The sequence below is a fragment of the Elaeis guineensis genome, chromosome 8 (genome assembly GCF_000442705.2).
Source record: "Elaeis guineensis isolate ETL-2024a chromosome 8, EG11, whole genome shotgun sequence".
Lineage (NCBI taxonomy): Eukaryota > Viridiplantae > Streptophyta > Magnoliopsida > Arecales > Arecaceae > Elaeis > Elaeis guineensis.
In genome coordinates, this window is record NC_026000.2 from 10,435,729 (window position 1) to 10,458,077 (window position 22,349).

The window sequence follows — 22,349 nt, forward strand, 5'->3', positions numbered from 1 at the left end:
TCAACCTAGAGTGGAAACTATCACTTTGTACTCCTGTTCCTGCCCAATAGCTGAACTTGGATAGAGGGATGATCAATGGTATGGTCGTCACAATAATGACTTCTAGACTTTGATCTGTGATAAGTATATGCATCTTCATTTACAATCATGAACTACACATGTTCCCAATTATAGTGAGCTCCACATGTATCTGTCGGTGGGATTCATGGACCAAGGGGAGGGCTGTGGTTCACACCACTCATAGGTGATACATCCCCAAATGGACTTGTTGGTTTAGCAAGCCTTCGAGTTATCTTATTTTCCATGCATTAGATAATTATTATGTTTATATATTATAATCTCATTAATCCTTCCATGTTTTTATTGGCACCCTTATTTGATCTCAGTTTAACTATTAAATAACCACTGAAGGGTTATTGGATGTGTAACCAAGGTGTCTATGAGACATCCCATCTATGGAGGGTAGATGCAATTGGAATGGTTTGTTGGAGGGTTAGTTGGAGTCTTGAGTTGCGCTTATATGAGAGATATGTTAATCTGCTTATAGGGTAGTTTCTGGTACTTAGAGAATATCTGGATAGAGAGTCCAATAACCTCTTCACTCCCTCCTACTTTGCCTTTTCTTTGGTTTCTTTTCATTTCAATTGGAAGCATCAGTTCATGTTTCTCACCCATGTTGGGTAGTTAGGCACGCAAGCATCTACATGAAATGGATTTACATGCCTCAAGAAGCTGTTTAAGGAGATTTTATTCATTACCTTTGGCACTTGCATATCTTCTTATTCATTTTGAGTTCGAGGTCAAACTTAAATAATACTAGGTTAACTTCAACTTTTTAAATCCTTGAAATTATCAATTTGTTCATTATGGTGGACTTGTTTTACAGTATCTCATGTAACCCTAGTTGGAGCCTTCTGTTTGAGGCTCAGAATGCTTTGTCATGCTTGCTTCCTAAGTCATTAGTTCTTGCCTCTCTCATGTGCAGATACTGTTATTGTGCAACTGTTTCAATGCCCTCGACCTTATTGTTGCTCTCATCTTCAAGTGTAAGTAGAGGATCTTTATGAACAATGGGACCAGTATGGTTGCTTCTTGTTGCATGAGGTTAAACTATGAAATGTAGATCTCCTTACCGGACAAAAGGCCACATAGTTTTCCTGGCAATTCCCCTTTTTTTATATATGCCTTCCCATGATTTCAGCACCAGTTTTAGAAGGCTAAAGTCAGATTTATGTAATAGCTGCTCAATCATTCCATAGAGCCCTTTAAATTTTGAGTTGTCTTCTTTAGTCAACTACATATTTGATGAGCAAAGGGTTGGGTGATTATGATGATGATTGTATTAGATTACTTTATAGCAAGTAATGCCCTTTGGGGAATATAAAAATTATTGATGCGAAAACATCTGAAACTGTGGCAATAAAATGCGTTCAGAATTACCAATTGCACAATGTTCCTGAAATTTTAGATTTATGTATGTTTTTGTACAAAAATGGATGGTCATTTGAATCTCTGATTGTCAGAACACAAATAACAACATGTTTTGTGTATGCCTTTGATGGGATGTGATATTGATGTATATAAATTGCACATCTTTCATGGATATTAATTTAAATTCCAGTGTGACTTTCTTGTTTAAGCTTTCCAGGAGATATGTAATAGATTATTGGATGTGGATTGGCTGATAGGATAAGATATTTAAGTTATTAATTTTTTTTCCATTGTAGTTTACAATTTTTAGTTGGAGACTTAAAAACATTTCACTTATGGTACTTAAAATGCATGTACTCCCCAGTTCATCCAGTTGCAATTAGACCCTGCTAGCAGCAGCACTCTTCCAGCCAATGGCAGTGGAACGATTACACAAATGCTAACTGTCACTAATAGCCAGCATGGGCAGGTACTTAAGTTTCGAATTCCGTACAACTTTCATATGTTTGGTTTCATACTATTACCACCAGGATGTTCCTACATTTTGTTTGCTTATATAAACTATAGTTTATTTATATTCTCCATCATCCTTAAGCGGTCATGTTGAGCTTCAACATTAGGGCCATAGAAACTTAGTAAGTGCAAGTTCAGGGGCATCAGAAGGTGTTGGCAATTCGACTTGGAGAAAAATAGGAAAGAAGAAATGTAAATGACATGTAGAAAGATTCAAGGAATAAGAAACTTGAAAACTTGAATGATCTACACTATTTCTCCATATTACTAACAGATGCCTTCTCCACATTCTATTGTAAAAGGAACAAAATCCAAAGTTTGTGAATTGTTAAGTTTATTCAAATTGAACATTTAATGTGAAGTATAGTCAAATGCACCTCGGTTGATATTAATGATTCCTTTATGTATGAAATTCATGATGTTATAGTCAAGTTGACTTTACCAACAGTACTAGATTATTGGTAATTTTGGAGAACTGGATGACCTTGCAGTGCTGCACTTATCTGCAATTGATTTTGCCATATCAAGTGCATGCTTAATATGTGGGATTGTTCGAAACCCTATGCTTATGTATTCATTTTTGATTCACTGTTGATGAAAGTCTGTATATTCACTTTGTTATGACTTGATGAATTAAAGCATTGTCTGGCTGTTGGAAATTGCCCAAAGGCCAGTTTATCTGGTCTAAAAGGTGGATTCATTAAAGAATGATACTGTTTTTGATTACAGATATGAACAATGTATAATCTAGTCCAACACCCTGGCACTTGATTCTATGGTGATTATGACAGCCAAGGAATTATGAGAATTTGAGAGCTGTGACTGCATTAGCGTACTAAATACTGATCAAAGCTGAATTGGTTTCCAAGGCATTAATCATACCTAGTGTGCATGGATGTGTGCATTCGTCCAAGTAGGTGTGGGTCGGGTGCATCTCTTAATGTGTGCATGGGCGCATCTATATGTGCATGTGTATAATCTCAAGTGCATGGATAGTTATTTAAATATGTCAAGCAGTATCAGGGCTGAGTTCTTGGTTTGGTGGGAACTCCCCAAACATGCAAAACTAATTCTGATAGTGGATTTACTGGAATTTGAGGGGAGTGATGATTCGGGACCTTTTAGCCATGCTGTATTTTTAGTATCCTGTAATGTAGGTGTGTCATTGACAGCATGGCTGCTGAAGTCATTGCAGATGAGGAGGCTATTAAGTAAGCCGGGGAAATTAACCTTGTCAACATCTGGGTAAACGTGATGCAGCTTTTTCCATTGCATGATAACTGGTACATGATAGCTAGCTGGATTCTTATGTGTATTAGCTGACTTCCATGCCGTGCTCAAGAAGCAGCCTACTGGCTTTTTCTGTTTTTGGTAGAGGGGAAGCCAAGACTAGAACACTAAAGATTAAAATCTGGAGAAAGAACAACCCACTCCAGCAGCAGTTACAAGTAGAGATAATAGGTAAGTCAGACTCTTCAAACTCCTCAGTCATGGACAGAGTCCTTTTTGACCAGTCAATCTGCTGGCTGATTGCTTTCCCTGAAGTTGTGGGTTATCCTGGATGCCTGCATCCAATGTAGAGGCATCCTACTGCTTTAGTTTGGCATTTTGTTTAAGCATGGAGTAGCCCATTGGCTGGGAATTGAGGAATGGAGATCCCGCTCCTTGACCTTGTGCTGATTTGATAAAAAAAACACTTTCAGTGTTTTACTGCTACATAATTAAAGAATGGTTGATATTTCTGTTACCTTGGGACTCCTGGGTTACATTTCACTGTGGACTCTTTGTATTTACATTCCAAGCCCTTGGACCTTCTCTAAATTCATTACAACTTATTACCTTTGTTTCATATGCTATGACAATTATTATCCGGAACAGTGAAGTAGCATTAGGCTCACAAAGAATTCCTGTTATCATGCATCTGTTAACCTGGATATATCGTTGTTCAGTTTTTGCCTTCATGATGTAACTTGAGAGTTATTGGTGCATTTTGTGCTGTTTCAGAAAGCCCTTGCCATGCGTATAAGGATGGCTTACAAAGTGAATGACCAAGATAAGCTGGAACAAGGACAGATCAACAATTTTCCACGTGGTTTATGAGCCTGCTGTTTGGTGCCCAATTGTGTGGTGGAATTTTTTCTTTAAATTTTTATTTCATGGAGGGTTTGCCCCTTTTTTCCGTTCTTGCTTCAGAGGATCCTTGGACGGTCTAGGCATTTTTTTGATTGTTCACATATAATGTATAGAAATTGGCATTTATACAACATTCTCAAGTTCTGGTAGGTGTGAAGCACACTTACGGTTAATGTACACCATGCATTTCCGTTATAGGGGATGCAGAACTGATTCATTTTCTTGGGCAGGGAAGAAGTTGTTGTACGGATGTACTGTTCGATTTATACTTTGTTAAAGTTATTCATCATTCATCAATGCTGGTGTTTTTTCCCTTGAAATTATGTGGTACTCTACATCAAGAAGAAAAGAGAAAAAAAAGAAATTATGTGTCTACTCGTCTATATATACCTGAAATTGACGTTTGCCGGAGCATTTGACAGTTGCTGTTTTGGGCGGCATGAATCAAATAATCTGTAGTGCAGCGTATGGTGTCCTCTTTCCACCGCGTTCAGTCTCAATCATGTGACACGTACGCTAGTTCTCCATGTGCTTGCTAATTGCATGACCAGAGCGGTCCTTCCTTTTCAGTATGCCCACATCGACCTGCCTGTGTATCACCGGGTTATCCAAGTGCATTCTCGGAAAACATGTTCCATGTTCCACGAAGTCCTAGCAGAGAAGGGTGCCCTGTTGTTGGCTTCCAAACAGAAGAAACTCATCTTATGTTTCTGTCGTCATTTTATCCGGGAGGATAATTAAGGACGTGAATACCGGCACAAGATCCTATTCTTGCTCTGATGATAAATATTTGGAAAAGAGTGTGTTGCATTGTATCCGTTAATCATCTCAATCGATTGGTCAAATCTTAAGGACTTGTTTACTAGATTCATCAGTTAGAATATATAGATAATTAAACAAATCATGCTTTCAATGAGAGGAGCAATGACAAACCTATTTAGGGCATAAACTAATTCTTTAGTGTGAAAAAGAGAGAAGAAGGAAAGAACGCTGGTTTTATATATCTATAGCGGCAGATTAAAATCAGATCGATCAAATTTGGATTTAGATCTGATCAGTTTAAAACTCTATAATAGAGATCCTACATTAATAATTTAAATCATTGAATATGATCTACTATTTCAAAACTACTTACACATAAAAAGTCATATGATTTGGAGACTTCTGTATCAAATAGTTAAAATTAAAAAATCTAAATAAAATTGAATTAAATATATTTTTTTGATTATTTGATGCGTAGTTTAGGATTTTCAAATCATATGATTTTTCATGTACAAATAGTTTTGAGATAGTAAATCATATTCAATGACTTGGATTCTCGATATTATTGTCCAATTTTGATCTAATCAAATTAGAACCCACGTTCCCAAATTTGCCCCATATATATATATATAACATACCTTAGAATGAATTTTTTACATATCGGGTACTGGAAGAATCACCGGACAATTCTAGCAGTAATGCTCATGGGTACTTGTCCAATGACGACTCCAATCATTGGATGTGAGGATTGATGTTATCCATAAAAATTTGTAACAATCTGCACGCCAATGTATTTTCGTTTCTACTATTCAGCCGCTATCCATCTAGATTATTTTTTCCTAGTCGGAATATCCCGCTTCAGGGTGAAGGTACCTGGAGACTTCTGGAATTAAGAAAGAAGCAACAAAATCAGATTAGCTTTTGCTCATTCCAGTTGCTTGGAAGGATCCACAGAAAGCAACCTAAAAGAAATTCTCTGACCCAGTGATTAACCTATGACGCAGAAAGTATACAAATTGCGCACCAAAGTTGACCAAGGCCAATCTCACAGAAGGATCCCACTGGATCCTGACATTTCCAACCTGCTTAGATTATGAGAATCTCTACACTCTTCCCAACCTTTTTTTTTTTTTTGATAGAAAAACACTTTTCTCAACATGGTCGACAAAACGAGGTTGCATGTAAGACTATAAAATTGAACGGGTCTTGCTTTTTATATTAAAACCACATCTGAACGGCCGACCCACTCGCTGGAGTAGATAAATTTGTTCAGACCTGATTCAATGCAAGGCTCTAAAGCCGTGTTTCAAACTGGCCCCAACCTGTTTCCAATTGGATCATTTTGGAGCTGGTTCCCCATATAAGTTGGTTTTAGAATGTCTCGTTTCTTTGACAGCGAGGCAATTCCAAGGGTCGTTGGATCAGATGCCAAAGCCGTGATACTTGACTCTTTTAAGTACGTAAATGTTGTTTCCTAACAAAAAAAAAAAAAAAAAAAAAGGTTGCGTAAATGTTGTTCTTTAGCTGAATCTTGTTGCTACACAATAGAAACGAGCCCTATAACACTACCTTAACAACGGTATGAAACGATGTTGGATGTCCGGTGTAACCACGAGATTTTTATACGTTTGAAGCAGGGGGTGCGGCACTTAATGGAACACCTTTTCCCCTGGAATCTTCTATCCTCCGCCTCTGACCTAAAATATTAGTGATGATCGATTTGATTCGATGAGGGACGCCCAGATGGGGCCCATCTCCAACGCTCCTTATTCCCTGTTCCCACCCACCCGTGCCAATCGCCACGTCAGCAATCTTCCCTCGTTTTGACGCCCGCACTTAAGATACGAAACCCATCCCATTCACCTTCCCCATTTCTTCAGGCTCTTAGGCCCCCGTTATCTCTCTCAGGAGAGAGAGGACAGCGACGACCACCAGGGCGAGAGCAATTAGCGCCGGAATTAGGATTAGGGTTAGGGTTTCGGTTTTGTCTTCTGGAGTTCTCTTGCTTCGTGTTCTTCTCCCAATTCCAATTGGAGCGATGGAGGCGGAGACCCACTCAACGCCGCTTGATGGGTCGTCGACGGCCGATGCGGTATTCGCGCGAAGATGCTGCTGCTTCTGGATCCCCTGGTCCAGCGGGCGCTCTTCGTCGGCGCCGTCTTCCGTCGAGTGGTGGCAGCGGATGGGGGTGTCGGAGAGGGTCGATGAGCGGGGCGGGTGGTGGAGCAGGGGGAGGAGGGCGGTGATGAAGGTTCGTGAGTGGTCGGAGCTCGTGGCTGGGCCCCGGTGGAAGACCTTCATCCGGCGCTTCAACCGGAACCCTCGGCACGGTGGCGGGGTCGTCCGGATGGGGTCTGCAAGGTTTCAGTACGATCCCTTGAGCTACACCCTCAACTTCGACGAGGGCCACGGCGGTAGCCCCGAAGGGGACTACACCGGCTACCGCGACTTCTCCACCCGCTTCGCCGCCCCGCCGGCTCTCGCCACGTCCTCCGTGGATCTTGCCGGCCGGGACGTTCCGCCGGTCTTCTCCGCCGCCGCCGGCGTTCGTTGAGGTCGCAGATGGCGTGCCTTGGAGGGGTTTCTGGAAGCGACGGGAGGGGAGAGTTTTACGGGCGCACGTTGCTGTATTTTTTTTTTTTTTTTAATTGCTTGTTTTGTTCTATTCTGCGTCTTTAATAATATCTATCTATATAAATATAAAACAAAATGCCGTCGTTTTCTTTCTTAGCTTAGCTTGCGTTTCCTGGTTGGAGAAATTAAGCGCGTGTGGTGTACAAATGTAATAAGTGGGAATTATTTGTGGCTTTTGTTTTTCTCCTCTCTTTGTTTTGAAAATGGCATCAATTTACAGCTAATGTAACGCACTGTCATCCTGATTTTTGCAAGCCATACAAAATTGTTTGTTAGAGGATCCCACCGGACATGCAAGGAGACGGGCGACTGTTATTTGTTTGAGACACCTTTTAGATGCCTTGTTTCGCTGTATCAAAAAAATAAAAATAAAAAAAATGTCTTGTTTGGGTTTGTAAATAAATGTCAGCATAGGCTGAATAAGAAATTCTGTTAATCCAAATGTTAAAATGTTATTTGGATTTTTCATTTGTTTGGATATTTCTATATGATTAGATTGAAAATTTTATAAAAATCGGGCTTGGATACTTTCTGATTTGGATTGGATGGTGTTAGTCAATGCATGGATCATGCTTAAATAGACAGCTCATTCCATGGATTCTATAGGATTTTAAATCCAATTCCATATTTATTTCAATAAATGAATGTAATTACCACTTTAAGAGCCTATTTGGATAAACCTTCTAAATTAGTTTAAAAATTCTATAGAAATCGGCCTATTGGCTTATTTAGCTTGCATTTTCTTCTAAAAGGATGTTCAAATCCTAGCTTTTGGGCTGCAAGAATTGAAAAAAAAGAGAAAAAAAAAGGAGAAAGTTTTATTTCCCACAGGACTTGGGCTAGATGCAGTTTCGTGGATAGAAAATTACACTTAAATGAATAACTAATATAGGAATCCCCTAGGATTTTTAGTCTAATTCTATAGGAATAGCTAAATAAGCCTAACTTGACGGGCACTCCTTTAGTATTAATACTCCCTCCCTATTCCGTATTGCCATGCCATATCAAAGGATTGGTTACGCCAATGACACTTAATGGCACATTTGGATATTCTTGCAAAAATCAAGTCTATTGACCCATCCCACCCATTTAAAAGAACTTTTACCGAAGTTCCTACCTAAATTCTAGTCTGAAAATTTATTGATTTGTAGGGGGGAAAAATGATCTACGGAGATCCTTTTGTCTTCGCACAAGATTCAAAACAAGGAGGTGTTGGATTGATATAGACCATGCTCAAATGGACTTGACAGTGTACAAAGTCAGCAGGAAATTTCTTCTAGATCCTACTGGATTACCCAAATAAACTCTATAATGGTCTAAATCAAGGCATGATATTTGCTCTTTTTTTGCATAAGCAGCTCCAGTTAATTACCATAACGGTTGGAGGCCGTGCTGACATGCAGTTTACGAAGAAAATGTTTCGTCCCCAACCCCAAACTCCTCCAGAAGCCCCACTCCAAACTGGATCTGGGAAAAAAAAGCCCGATGTATCGGGCTGAATTAAAGCAGCCCATGTTGGCGTTTACTGAGAAAAATGTTGACATGGTGTTATTAAATAGACTGTAGAAAGCTACAGAAGATGAGTTCCATCTCTAAAGACAGCAAACTGCACCGAGTATCCAACTGGCAAAAGATTAGAGAACGTCTTAACATAGACCTGCCAGTGCCAGCTGCCTGGGCAATAGTGAAGATTACTCCAAAAGCCACAAGTCATTTAGATATTCCTAATTTTACTTATTATATGCTGATTATAATTAATAAAAATATTGTAGTACATGGGCAGATCCTTACCCTTCAAAATTTCAGAACTCGCATTAATTTTTGAAGGTTACCATACTTGTCATGGTAAGTTTTATCATTAGCAAATGAATGGGTGAACATAAGACATCCGAGGTGGAATGAATGGTTGTCATGCTGGAGAATTGGATATGTTGATAAGGGCCAGGGATGCTGAACCTTCTTAATGCTTAGTTGATCTTATCCACCAAGGAACGAGATTTTATATTAAAGTTTAAATCAGAGTTCAAAAGGCAAAATTCTCTGAAAGTTCATCACAATACGTAGAAAAAGATGTACAAGCCTTGTTTTTGTCAATGTAGTTATATGTCCATATACGCAGAGTAATTAAGATATCTCAAATGGAGCCTTATTGGTAGTCATATCCCATCTTTTAGGTGGATTCTTATCTTAGTAACTTCCTCGTTGATTTCTAGTGTTTACCTACATAAATATCATTTTGTCATCCTAGTAACTCCTCTTAGACAATTAATTCCATCAATTGCCTATCCAAACATAGCCTTTTGGACAAGTGATCAATGGCCATCTATGATCTTTCCAAGCATCAAAACTTAAGTTATCAATTAAAACTTGCCGATGTAATGTTTTCGACCGCTTTGTTAGAATTGATTGATGAACAATTGATTTTGGATGTACGCTAGTTTGTCGGTCATGGAAAATTACCATTCTGTTTTTGATTGTCCACTATTCTTTTCCTTTAAATTGTGCTTAAGAAAACTGAAGACTGTTTATTAAGAAACATGATAAAAGAGTAAAAAAAAAAAATTGGATCAGATTGAAAAAGGTTTGATATATGTCACGCCCCAAATTCGGGACATAACACGGCCATGCTACCGAGGGATAGAGCCCACGATAACACGAAGCCAATCCATCATAATCATCTAAAATCCGTCAAATAAAAAGATTCAATTCTATTATTCATCAAATAATCGAACCAATATTGGTTCAGAGCATCTAAATCCAAAAGCAAGTACTAACCCGAATCTCAACATTCATAAATAACTACAGATCCATGATTATAAAATAAATTAAACTTCTGCTGTCAAATTTTCAAGCTTACTATGCCGATCTTCAAGCTTGGATTCTTTTTGCCGATCCTACCTTATTCCTCCGTTCAAACAAAAAGAAAACAAAAAGAATATGAGCTACACTAGTCCAATAAGTAAAACTTGCACTTCCTTACCGGATCAAACATAAGTTTTTTATGATAATACAATATTTAAAAAATAACAGGTAATACAAAATAAAATATTTCATAGAGCATATAACAAAACAAGTTATAAATTCATCATGCATGTATAAATCATATATATTTCACAATCATGAATCGTAAATCATTTTCATTATGCATTCATGTCATGTTTCAAAACATTGTTCACAGATATTCATGCTAAGGTCACTATTATATCCATGACAGGATCATGTTTCTTAATCGACAGAGTTCTTAATTTATGTGCCAACTTTATACCCGCTAACTAGGTCATGTTTCGTGTGGATGCTAGCTCCGGATGTCAACCTTTCCGAAGGGATTCATTCATAGCCATCTGAGAGCCTTTGAAATCATTATATCTTTTTTTTAAAGCATACATATACATAGATAGAAAAGCAATAAAATTCATGCTTCATAATCATGCTATTTTCATAAGACATATTCATGAAATCAATGCTCATAATAAAACATGCTTTTTCATATCACATATGCCGATCCTTATTTTATGAAAAATTATGATTTGATCAATAGCAATTCTTTGCATAAAAACATGATCATTTAAAAATATAAATAAGGAGCATAAGATCTACTTACCTCATTCATCTTAGATCTTCAGACTTCGTTAAAAGAATCAGCTAATCCTATTTAAAATATAAAATCATCATCAATTTCTATTCCATGAATATAATAAGATTAAATTATAAGGAAAGAAGACTGTTGACCGGATGTGTCGGGCCATCCAGATACCAGGATAATTCAGGATATCTGATCTGAGGGTCAGATTCAAATGACTTGATCAAGAAATTGTGAAGCACAGATTAGATCAAGATCAATCAATAGAGTTCATTAATAATAAATTTGAAAGATACTTGATATGATCAAATGAGATTGACATACAGTACGGATATCAAAACAACTTTGGATCATCTTGTTAGAGTCAATATGAACCCCTAAAAGATGAAGACATGGCTTGGTACATGATTCATAGACCTTCTTAGAGAGAGAAAGTCAATCATGAGAGAGAAAGTAGAGAGAGAATCTTCGTATCCTTCAAAAGTGGCAATCATGATTGAGATCATCAGAGGTTATATCAGGGTGACTTAATATGGATTAACCATGATCGATGTTATCAATTTCGAATAAGAATCAGATCGGGATCTAATTCTGCACGAATTTCAGAGCAGTCTCAGATTATCATATTTTCATCTCAAGTTTATCCTAGGGTCTGTCATACAATCAGAGAGAGAGAATAACCCTAGAGAGACAAAATCTATAAAAAGAGATAAAAGGGTCTAGACAGAGAAAATAGGAAGAAAATCTAGAGAGAGAAAATATAGAGAGAAGGTAGAGAGAGGAGGGAGAAAGACTTAAGAGAGAGATGAGAGAAACTTCCTCTCATGTATATTTTTTTTATTATATACATATATTTTTCTTTTCTTTTCTTTTCTTTTCTTTTTTTTTTCTTTTTCCTTTTTCTTTTCTTCTTCTTCCTTTTTCTTTTCTTCTTCCCAGGCTTCCATTGGGCCGAAACAGGGGATCTCAAATCCCCATGTTGGAGTTTCGACCAGCGGCGCAGCCGGCATGGGACGGCCGTCGACAGGAGGGGGGCGACCCAGCGGCAAGAGGAAGGCCAAGCCAGTGGCCGGTGGCGGCCACCGACGCCCAAACATTCAGAAGGGACCGAATCTCTTTCTCGAAGAAATCCGGCGACTCCGGTCGCCGACGATCGTGCACACAGGCACGGGGAGAAAGGAGGAGAAGAGAGGAAGGGGAGGAGGCTCACCTTCAATGTCGGCGAGGCTTTTCTGGCAAGCAAAAAGGATGCCACAGGGACAGTCTCCGCAGTGATTTTCCGACGATTGCCGCCGACTGGATCTCGGATCTTTGGTGAGAGGGAGAGAGGAGGGTTCTCCTCCTTAAATAGAGCTGGAGGGGGCTCTTTCCGACTCCGATTGGGAGCCGGTGAACGGAGGAAGAAGACTCCCTTTGGGAGTCTTCTCCTCTGTTTTCCTTTTTTTTTTGGACTGTGGACTGATTCTGGACTCAATTAGGCCGGGTGATCACATTCTAGCCCCCTTAAAAAAAATTTCATCCTTGAAATTTAACATACCTTCATTTTCAAATAAGTGTGGATATCTCATTTTTATATCATCTTCAAGCTCCTATGTAGCCTCTCTCTCTTCATGATTACTCCAATGAATCTTCACATATGGAATGATGCGCCATCTTAGAACTTGCTCTTTTCGATCAATAATTCAGAGGAAAAAATTTTTTATAGGTTAAGTCTTCATGAACTTGCAATGGCTCATACTTTATCATGTTATTTGGATCAGGTATAAATTTTCTTAGTAGTGAAACATGAAAGACATTGTGCACTTAGAATAAATCTGGTGGTAAAGCTAGTTCGTAAGCAACATCTCCTACTCGGCTCAAAATTTCAAAAGGTCTAATATATCGCGGACTCAGCTTGTCATATCTCCCAAACTTCATGACACTTTTTGTAGGTGATACTTTTAGAAAAAAATATGATCACTGAAGTAAAATTTCAATTCTCTTCTTTTTCTATCTGTCCAACTCTTCTGTCTATCCTGTGCTGCTTTGAGTCTTTCCTTGATCAGATAGATTTTCTCTCTAGTATCCATTTATTATCAGTAAAATCCTTTCTTATTTACAACTAACGTATTTCATAATATCTTTTGATTTAAAAGATTAATATTTCTAATCAATTCAGACCATCACACTTTTGCTGCGTACTCTGATCTCAACTTACCAAATTATCTAAGTCTATTAAAAATAAAAGATATCTTTGTATATTAAATCAATCAGAGATAGATCCAACTTTCAAATTTCATATAAAATTTAGGATAAAATTTAAGGTTTCCTTGTCATTACTATCTCTTAGGCATAGCACATCAAAATTAAATCTTTATCCACCTTCTATGTTTGAACTTATTACATAAGCTTCACCACTCCTCAAGAATCCAATATATCTAGAATTAATTTGAGTTAACCTTCGATTTACCTTACAATCATTTAGACAACTTCCAAACCAACTTTTCTTTGCAAAGAAATTAACATCAGGATCAGCAAAGTTATCATGTCCTTTATCCATATAGGTTTAGCATTCCAATGTCATCAAATATACCTAACATAATATATCAATACCTCCCACTTCATTCTAGGGTCAATACTTCTTGTACTCAGGTTAACCTTGCTAACTGAAATCTAAGATATAACTCGTCAATTCTATTATAGACATCATATGCCACTTATGCATAAATTTCATCATAATACCTATTGATTCGAAATCAAATTATTGAATCTTTTCTTTTATATCTATTATGTTTCTCATGATCTTAGCCTCAAGTTCAAATATCACAAAAGTCACAGTCCCGAATAATGGTAACCTTAAGTTCAAATACCACTTAAGTCATATTCTCGAGTGATCATAACCTAAACTTTATATCATTCTATCACATCCTTAATGATCATAATCTTAAGCTCTGATATTATCCATTATGCTTCACTCGGTCACATCCTATTGATCATACATAAAGTTTTGATATCACTTTATAATCTCAATGATCTTAAACCTAAGCTCTGATATTATTCTATCATATCCTAATCATTTATATCATTTATATCATAATTCTCAATGATTATAACCTAAGCTCTGATACCATAAAATGTCACGCCCAAAATTCGGGACATAACACGGCCATGCTACCGAGGGATGGAGCCCACGATAACACGAAGCCAATCCATCATAATCATATAAAATCCATCAAATAAAAAGATTCAATTCTATTATTCATCAAATAATCGAACCAATATTGGTTCAGAGCATCTAAATCCAAAAGCAAGTACTAACCCGAATCTCAACATTCATAAATAACTACAAATCCATGATTATAAAATAAATTAAACTTCTGCTGTCAAATTTTCAAGCTTGCTATGCCGATCTTCAAGCTTGGATTTCTTTTGCCGATCCTACCTTATTCCTCTGTTCAAACAAAAAGAAAACAAAAAGAATATGAGCTACACTAGCCCAGTAAGTACAACTTGCACTTCCTTACCGGATCAAACATAAGTTTTTCATGATAATGCAATATTTAAAAAATAACAGGTAATACAAAATAAAATATTTCATAGAGCATATAACAAAATAAGTTATAAATTCATCATGCATGTATAAATCATGTATATTTCACAATCATGAATCGTAAATCATTTTCATCATACATTCATGTCATGTTTCAAAACATTGCTCATAGATTTTGTGCTAAGATCACTATTATATCCGTGACAGGATCATATTTTTTAATCGACAGAGTTCTTAATTCATGTGCCAACTTTATACCCACTGACAGGGCCATGTTTCGTGTGGATGCTAGCTCTAGATGTCGATCTTCCCGAAGGAATTCATTCATAGCCATCTGAGAGCCTTTGAAATCATTATATCTTTTTCTTAAAGCATACAAATACATAGATGGAAAAATAATAAAATTCATGCTTCATAATCATGCTATTTTTATAAGACATATTCATGAAATCAATGCTTATAATAAAACATGCTTTTTCATATCACATATGCCGATCCTTATTTTATGAAAAATTATGATTTGATCAATAGCAATTCTTTGCATAAAAACATGATCATTTAAAAATATAAATAAGGAGCATAAGATCTACTTACCTCGTTCATCTTAGATCTTCAGACTTCGTTAAAAGAATCAGCTAATCCTATTTAAAATATCAAATCATCATCAATTTCTATTCCATGAATATAATAAGATTAAATTATAAGGAAAGAGGACTGTTGATCGGATGTGTCGGACCATCCAGATACCAGGATAATTCAGGATCTCTGATCTGAGGGTCAGATTCAAGTGACCTGATCAAGAAATTGTGAAGCACAGATTAGATCAAGATCAATCAATAGAGTTCATTAATAATGAATTTGAAAGATACTTGATATGATCAAATGAGGTTGACATACAGTATGGATATCAAAGCAACTTTGGATCATCTTGTTAGAGTCAATATGACCCCTAAAAGATGAAGGCATGACTTGGTACAGGATTCATAGACCTTTTTAGAGAGAGAAAGTCAATTATGAGAGAGAAAGTAGAGAGAAAAAGTGGAGAGAGAATCTTCGTATCCTTCAAAAGTAGCAATCATGATTGAGATCATCAAAAATTATATCAGGATGACTTAATATGGATTAACCATGATCGATGTTATCAATTTCGAATAAGGATCGGATCGAGATCCAATTCTGTACGAATTTTGGAGCAGTCTCAGAATATCATATTTTTATCTCAAGTTTATCCTAGGATCTGTGATACAATCAGAGAGAGAGAATGATCCTAGAGAGACAAAATCTATAAAAAGAGATAAAAGGGTCTAGAGAGAGAAAATAGGAAAAAAATTTAGAGAGAGAAAATGTAGAGAGAAGGTAGAGAGAGGAGAGCGAAAGACTTAAGAGAGAGATGAGAGAAACTTCCTCTCATGTGTATTTTTTTTATTATATATATATATATATTTTTTTTTCTTTTTCTTTTTCTTTTTTTTTCTTTTTCCTTTTTCTTTTCTTCTTCTTCTTCCTTTTTCTTTTCTTCTTCCCGGGCTTCCATTGGGCCGAAATAGGGGATCTCAAATCCCCACATTAGAGTTTCGACCAGCGGTGTAGCCGGCATGGGGCGGTCGTCGGCAGGAGGGGGGCAACCCAGCGGCAAGAGGAAGGCCAAGCCGATGGCCAGCGACGGCCACTGATGCCCAAATATTCAAAAGGGACCGAATCCCTTTCTCAAAGAAATTCGGCGACTCCGGTCGCCGGCGATCGTGCACACAGGCACGGGGAGAAAGGAGGAGAAGAGAGGAGAATCAGAATCAGTCCACAGCCCAATTGGGCCCAGAATCAGTCCACGGTCCAAAAAAAAAAAAAAAGAAAAACAGAGGAGAAGACTCCCTTTGGGAGTCTTCTTCCTCTGTTCACCGGCTCCCAATCGGAGTCGGAAAGAGCCCCCTCCGGCTCTATTTAAGGAGGAGAACCCTCCTCTCTCTGTCTCACCAAAGACCCGAGACTCAGTTGGCGGCAATCGCCGAAAAATCACTGCGGAGACCGTCCCTGTGGCATCCTTTTTGCTCATCGAAAAAGCCTCGCCGGCATCGAAGGTGAGCCTCCTCCCCTTCCTCTCTTCTCCTCCTTTCTCCCCGTGCCTGTGTGCACGATCGTCGGTGACCGGAGTCGCCGGATTTCTTTGAGAAAGGGATTCAGTCCCTTTTGAATGTTTGGGCGTCGGTGGCCGTCATCGGCCACCGGCTTGGCCTTCCTCTTGCCGCTGGGTCGCCCCCCTCTGCCGCCGGCCTTCGTCGTGTCGGCCGTGGCCTGAACGGCTGATCAAGGGAGGGGACCTGCCGGTCGCCTGTTTCGGCCAGAAAGGAGCCCGAGAGAAAAGAAAAGAAAAGAAAAGAAAAAAAAAAGAAAAGAAAAAGAAGGAAGAAAATAAAAAAGAAAAAGAAAAGAAAAAGGAAAAAAAGAAGAAAAATAAAATAATAATAATATAATAATAAATAAAATTTTCTCTCCACTCTCTTCCATGAAGAAAAAGAAAAAAAAAAGAAAGAAAAGAAGAAAGAAAAAATTATTAAATTAATTAATAAATAATGATATAAATAATAAAATATGAGAAAGAGAGTTTCTCTCTCTTCTCTCTCTCCCTTCAGCTTGAACTAGTATTTTCTCTCTCTAAAATTGGACTTTCTCTCTCTACTTCCTCTCTCTAGGTTATTTCTCTCTCCTAAGATTTTCTAAAATATTTAGAAGAATGATGATGAATTTAAATGATCCTAGTGATGGATTTTTTGATCTATGATCACCGGACGGTACACCGACATCCACTTTGATCAAATTAGGTATTTTTAGATTTTAATTTCTATAATTTTATTAAATTATCCACATGATAATTTTAGCATGATTTGATCTGATCGATCGGATTTATTGAATCATATCGTCTGAGGAGTCCAAGATGAATTTTCTCTCTCTAAAATTTTCTCTCTCTAGAATTTTCTCTCTCTAAAGTCATTTCTCTCTTGATCAATTTCTCTCTCTTGATCGATTTATCAATAAATTTTTTTTTTAAATATTTCTGATCTGATGAAGAATCTTGATCCATGATTGTTGGGTAGTGTATTGGCACCCACCTTGATTAGACCATGAATCTTTAGATTTGATCATCCATGATCCCGATCTAGTCATGACTTGATTTGATCATGTTGATTTCACCAATCGAGATATTGGACCAATCGAAATATTGGATTGTGTCACCTGATCAATTCGAATTGTACCTCATGAATTCTCTCTCCTCTAATTGTCTCTTTCTACTTGATTTTATGAAATCAATGAAGAAACCTCGGTCCTATCACTTCGAATCTGATTTGATCTGATAGTCAAACTTTGGATCGTTTAGGTCCTAATTAAATTTTGATTAGATAAAATTAGATGATCGGACCCAATCTAAACCGTTGAAATATGGTATTCGTATTCTTTCTAATTATTGAAATTGATTCTGTATAGGAAATGGATGTTTGATCATGGGATATCGCGATATGATCTACGAACAGAATTTTTGGAAGAAAATTTATAGAATTATGTGAATTTATTGGAATGCGTTCGAAGTAAGTAATGTTTTACTTTTTCTAGATTTGTCGGCAAATTATAATATATTTTTTTGACATGATTTGTGAAACGATGCATGAATTGGATGAATGGTATTTTGTTATGAAAATATCTTATTTGAAATATTATGATGAAGCATGATTGAACATATTGATTTCATGATGCATTATATTGATTGATTTCGATACTACATGATTATATATTTTATTATCGAAATTAGAATATGAAATATGATTTATGAAGAATTATGATATAAGAACAATATGAATTGACAACCTGACTATGTAAAGGACCCTGCCAATGGGGGCATATACATTGGTAATTGATTTGTCCTGAGGATTTACGTCGTCGGAGAGACCAGCGACAAACCGTCGGAGAGACCAACGGTTCCGAAGGACTTTGCTGCCAGATGATTCGCAGCTCACCGCAAGAAGATACGTGGTGTTATGACCCTGCCACAGGGAAAATGTGGTCATAGCTCATGGTTGACGAAAAAAATTTAAGAACGAAAGAAATTAAAATATCGAAAGAAACTTGAATTTTTAAAAAAGAAATGAATTTGACATGAATTATATTGCATAATTGAAAATTGATTTCGAATTGATGAACTCTATATGCTTATTTTCTATAAATAATTATTTACTTAAATACCTGATGAAATCTGTTGAAAATTAATTATTGCTTACTGGGCTGTTTAGCTCATTACCTCCTATTTTACTGTTTTTACAGATGTTGAGGAATTAAGATGATACAAGATATGAATGGAAGAGTGATCAGAAGCAGAATCCTTATACTTTTATTTTAGGTTGAAAGTTTTATTGAATTTGATGTAAGGTCTATGAATCATTATTGAATTTATTGAGATATTAAAGAAGAAAATTTAGATCGTTATGTTTTGGATTTGAATTATTGACTAATTATTCCGCTGTTGTTTTAAGATAACATGATAAGATGCCTTGCATGCTTATGGAAAGAGTTTTTCATGAGTATACGGTGGTTGCCATGACCCTCGATTCACAATCTCGGATCGGGGGCGTGACAATTAATATAGTATCAGAGCATAAGTGGATGAATTATGAAACATAGAATCAGATATAGAATGGGTGTAAGTAGATAGACACCAAGAATATTATAGTGTAGCTCATATTCTTTTTGTTTTCTTTTTGTTTGAATAAAGAAATAAGGTTAGGATCGACAAAAGGAATCCAAACTTGAAGATCGGCATAGCAAGCTTGAAAATTTGGCAGTCGAAGTTTAATTTATTTTATAATTATGAATTTGTAGTTATTTATAAATGTTGAGATTCGGATTAGTACTTATTTTTGGATTTAGATGCTCTGAACCAATATTGGTTCGATTATTTGATGAATAATAGAATTAAATTTTTTTATTTGATGGATTTTATATAATTATGATGGATTGACTTCGTGTTATCGTGGGCTCTATCTTTTGATAGCATGGTCGTGTTATGTTCCGGATTTGGGATGTGATAATATAAAATTAAAAAAAAAATAGTAGAATTAAAATTCAAACAACGGTAGTACTTGGGTGTTGGAAAGAACGGTTACTATTTCTTTTGTTTGCGGCAGAACTTGGGTTTCTAAGAATTGGTCCAACAATTAGATTAGCATTGGACTCCAGAATTTTTTTTCCCCCGTCTTAGACTGAAGCCATGGCTTTCAGAACGGAATACCGAATATGAAGCATGCTCCATTGAACCAAAGTGCACTCAAAAAAGATGACGGACAGAAAAGGACTTGGCACCCAAGCCAGATTCTTTCTTGAGTGCAAGAACAGGTCCCACAAAGTACCGTTCCACCAAATCCACCTTGGGTGGCCCTCCAAATTGCCTTGAACTTTAGGCGGAAGTGCACATGAACTCGATGGCCTGGAGCTGAATGAGGTTGTTGACTTGAAGGGGTAAGGTTATCTTGCAACTGGAGGTCCCCAAACCATGAAAGTGAAACCTAAAGATGGACATAAAAACTAATGAGGTGCCTCATTGTGATAATTGTGATGGGCAGATACACTTAAGTGGTATGTCGGATAGGCTGTTCATGTAGTTATTTATCTGGATATGGAGAGATCATGTATACAATTTTTTTCCGACCGCATCCATCTATGCATACATTATTTGTTTTATTACACAAAAAATTGTTCACGAGGTAGCAAAGAAACCAACCATCCACAAATCTAACCCAAACTATTTCATGGCTTCCTGGTCCCATTACCGGCCTAAGTGTATACATACCGAGCAATCAAGATCAAATTATATCTTGAGTTTTAAAATAGGTTGACCGATATAAAATTTCTTTTTGAAAAAAATTTTGCACGAGGCATATCTTTTAATCTGAAAAAAATAGATAAAATAATTGGAAATAAAATTAAGATAAAAATCGAGATATACTTTTTATAATATTTTAATAATTTTATGATTCTTTTCATTAGTCATATCTATTTGAAAAATATAACTTTCTCTTTTAACTAAAAGAAGAATTTGTCTCAATCTCCCTTTTAGAAGTTTTGTAACTTGTTTTCGTTATTTATGATCCTACTTTTGTTCATTTTTTATTTTCTGAACTTTTTCTTGAAAAATTTGACTTAAAAGAATTACATTCTTCTTCCTAGTCAGATCAACAAAACACAAATAGTATCGTGATATTCGAAGTTGCTTTAAACCTAATAGTTGTTACAACTTCTGCCAAATTATCTTAGTTCTCTTTGACGTATATCTATGTACGTACCCATAGTATTTAGATATTGTTGTTCCATCAACCGCAAATATTATACTTCTAAATCGAAATTTAAAATGAGATAAATGGCACTTCTGGTCACCTAACACCATGGAATCTCTCGTCCCGCCCTCCCACCCAAAGGTAAAGTAGTAACTGGGAGCATCTAGAACAACATATCCATGATAAAGTGACCTAGTCAGTGGCTAATGCACCATCTTCGATTGGCCAGATCATCAGTGGAATCTGAATGGCTCCGAGTCAACCCAACCACTCATTACTAACGAAAAGGACGTTGTTAATACTTGCTCCATTATAAACTCTGTGCACCGCTTCCAGCTTAAAGTCACAATAAAGTCTTCTATTTTTTACAATTATTTATCTGATATTTGCACCGCTTCCATGCTCACATAGCCTGCTAACCTGGAATGCCGTGTCATCAACATGAAATAGTGACAGTCAGATCCTATTAATCCCCTACCATTTCATCTTCTCTTTCAATTTATCTCTATCTATTCATGCTCGATTCTGTATATTCTCCATTATCAAACGCATTACAGGAACAAAATAGTGGGTTCCCACTCAATAAAATGGACAGATTGAGAGAAAAGAGATGGATGATTAGAAGATAGAGATGATCTAACCTTAAACAACTTTATCATTATAACCAACACAGATTTTGAATCTCGATATATAGGATTAAATTCCCGCAGATTATATTTATTCTCATTTTCAAAACCATCTAGATAATCTAAAGCATAAATAATCTGTAACACTTGTACCTCCATGATCCATCCAAAAGAACATATCTTAGAATAATTTATATAAATAAGGCGTAGAATCTATCTAAGAACCGGTTTCTCCTCAAGATATCTAGGATCTTGATTTTTTTTGGGTAAGAATCTAGGATCTTGATTTACTTGTAGGGAATCTTAAGGCGGGGCTAAGAACTGGGTAATAGAAAGGAATAAGCAAGAAAATTAGTGGTCTTGGTCGATGGACCAGGGTAATCAGAGTGGATTTGGTTGGACAGAATGAATCACAAAGGTGATAATATTGGCAGTTTGGTCAGAGCGCTGAGAGATTGATTTAGTTGGAGAGAGGTGAAATAGGAGGGAGAAACGAGCGCCTTAGGAGAGAATCCAATGTTAAAGCGAGGAGCATATGTCTTTTCCGTTGTTGGTAGAATAAGGAGCCATCCGCTGTATTAAAATATTAAGAGTAGTAAGCACTGAGCACATAATACATACTTGCACCTGTGAGCATACAACATAGCTAGCATATGGCAGCTAAGGAAACTATAACTCACAACCTGGGAATTGTAAGAGAGGGACAGAATAAGGAAGCTATAGAGTAGAGATACAAGAAAAAGAGAGATTGTTGAACCTAACAATCAGGCAATCACCAGTCTTATGCAACAAACAGAGTAATCCAGGCAGCAGTAGAGCACCAGAAC

At 36.9% G+C, this 22,349-nt stretch overlaps 2 protein-coding genes across 5 annotated transcripts in view; both read left to right on the top strand.

The window, feature by feature from the left end:
• LOC105050320 (AP-1 complex subunit gamma-2) overlaps positions 1-4,374 on the top strand; it is a 32,579-nt gene extending 28,205 nt beyond the window's left edge. The window contains exons 18-20 of one of the 4 annotated variants that reach the window (XR_833018.4): positions 1,796-1,900; positions 3,320-3,405; positions 3,949-4,374. Coding sequence is in view for 3 of the 4 variants with exons in the window: in XM_010930286.2 (XP_010928588.1) it covers positions 1,796-1,900; positions 3,949-4,044 (201 nt within the window). In the remaining variant the exon portion in view is untranslated. Of the gene's footprint in view, positions 1-985; positions 1,722-1,795; positions 1,901-3,319; positions 3,406-3,948 lie in introns of those variants that run through there. The other 3 variants (XM_010930286.2, XM_029266158.2, XM_073261715.1) reach the window with 3 other exon arrangements.
• A 2,108-nt stretch (positions 4,375-6,482) lies between these two features.
• LOC105050319 (uncharacterized) lies at positions 6,483-7,667 on the top strand. Its single transcript, XM_010930285.4, has one exon. It carries the CDS (start codon positions 6,878-6,880, stop codon positions 7,391-7,393), a length of 516 nt encoding a protein of 171 aa, XP_010928587.1. The 5' UTR covers positions 6,483-6,877; the 3' UTR covers positions 7,394-7,667.
• Positions 7,668-22,349: the final 14,682 nt, after the last annotated feature.

Bases quoted from the DNA above. Each gene is read 5' to 3' on its own strand.
- LOC105050319 (XM_010930285.4), top strand. From the start codon at position 6,878: ATGGAGGCGGAGACCCACTCAACGCCGCTTGATGGGTCGTCGACGGCC.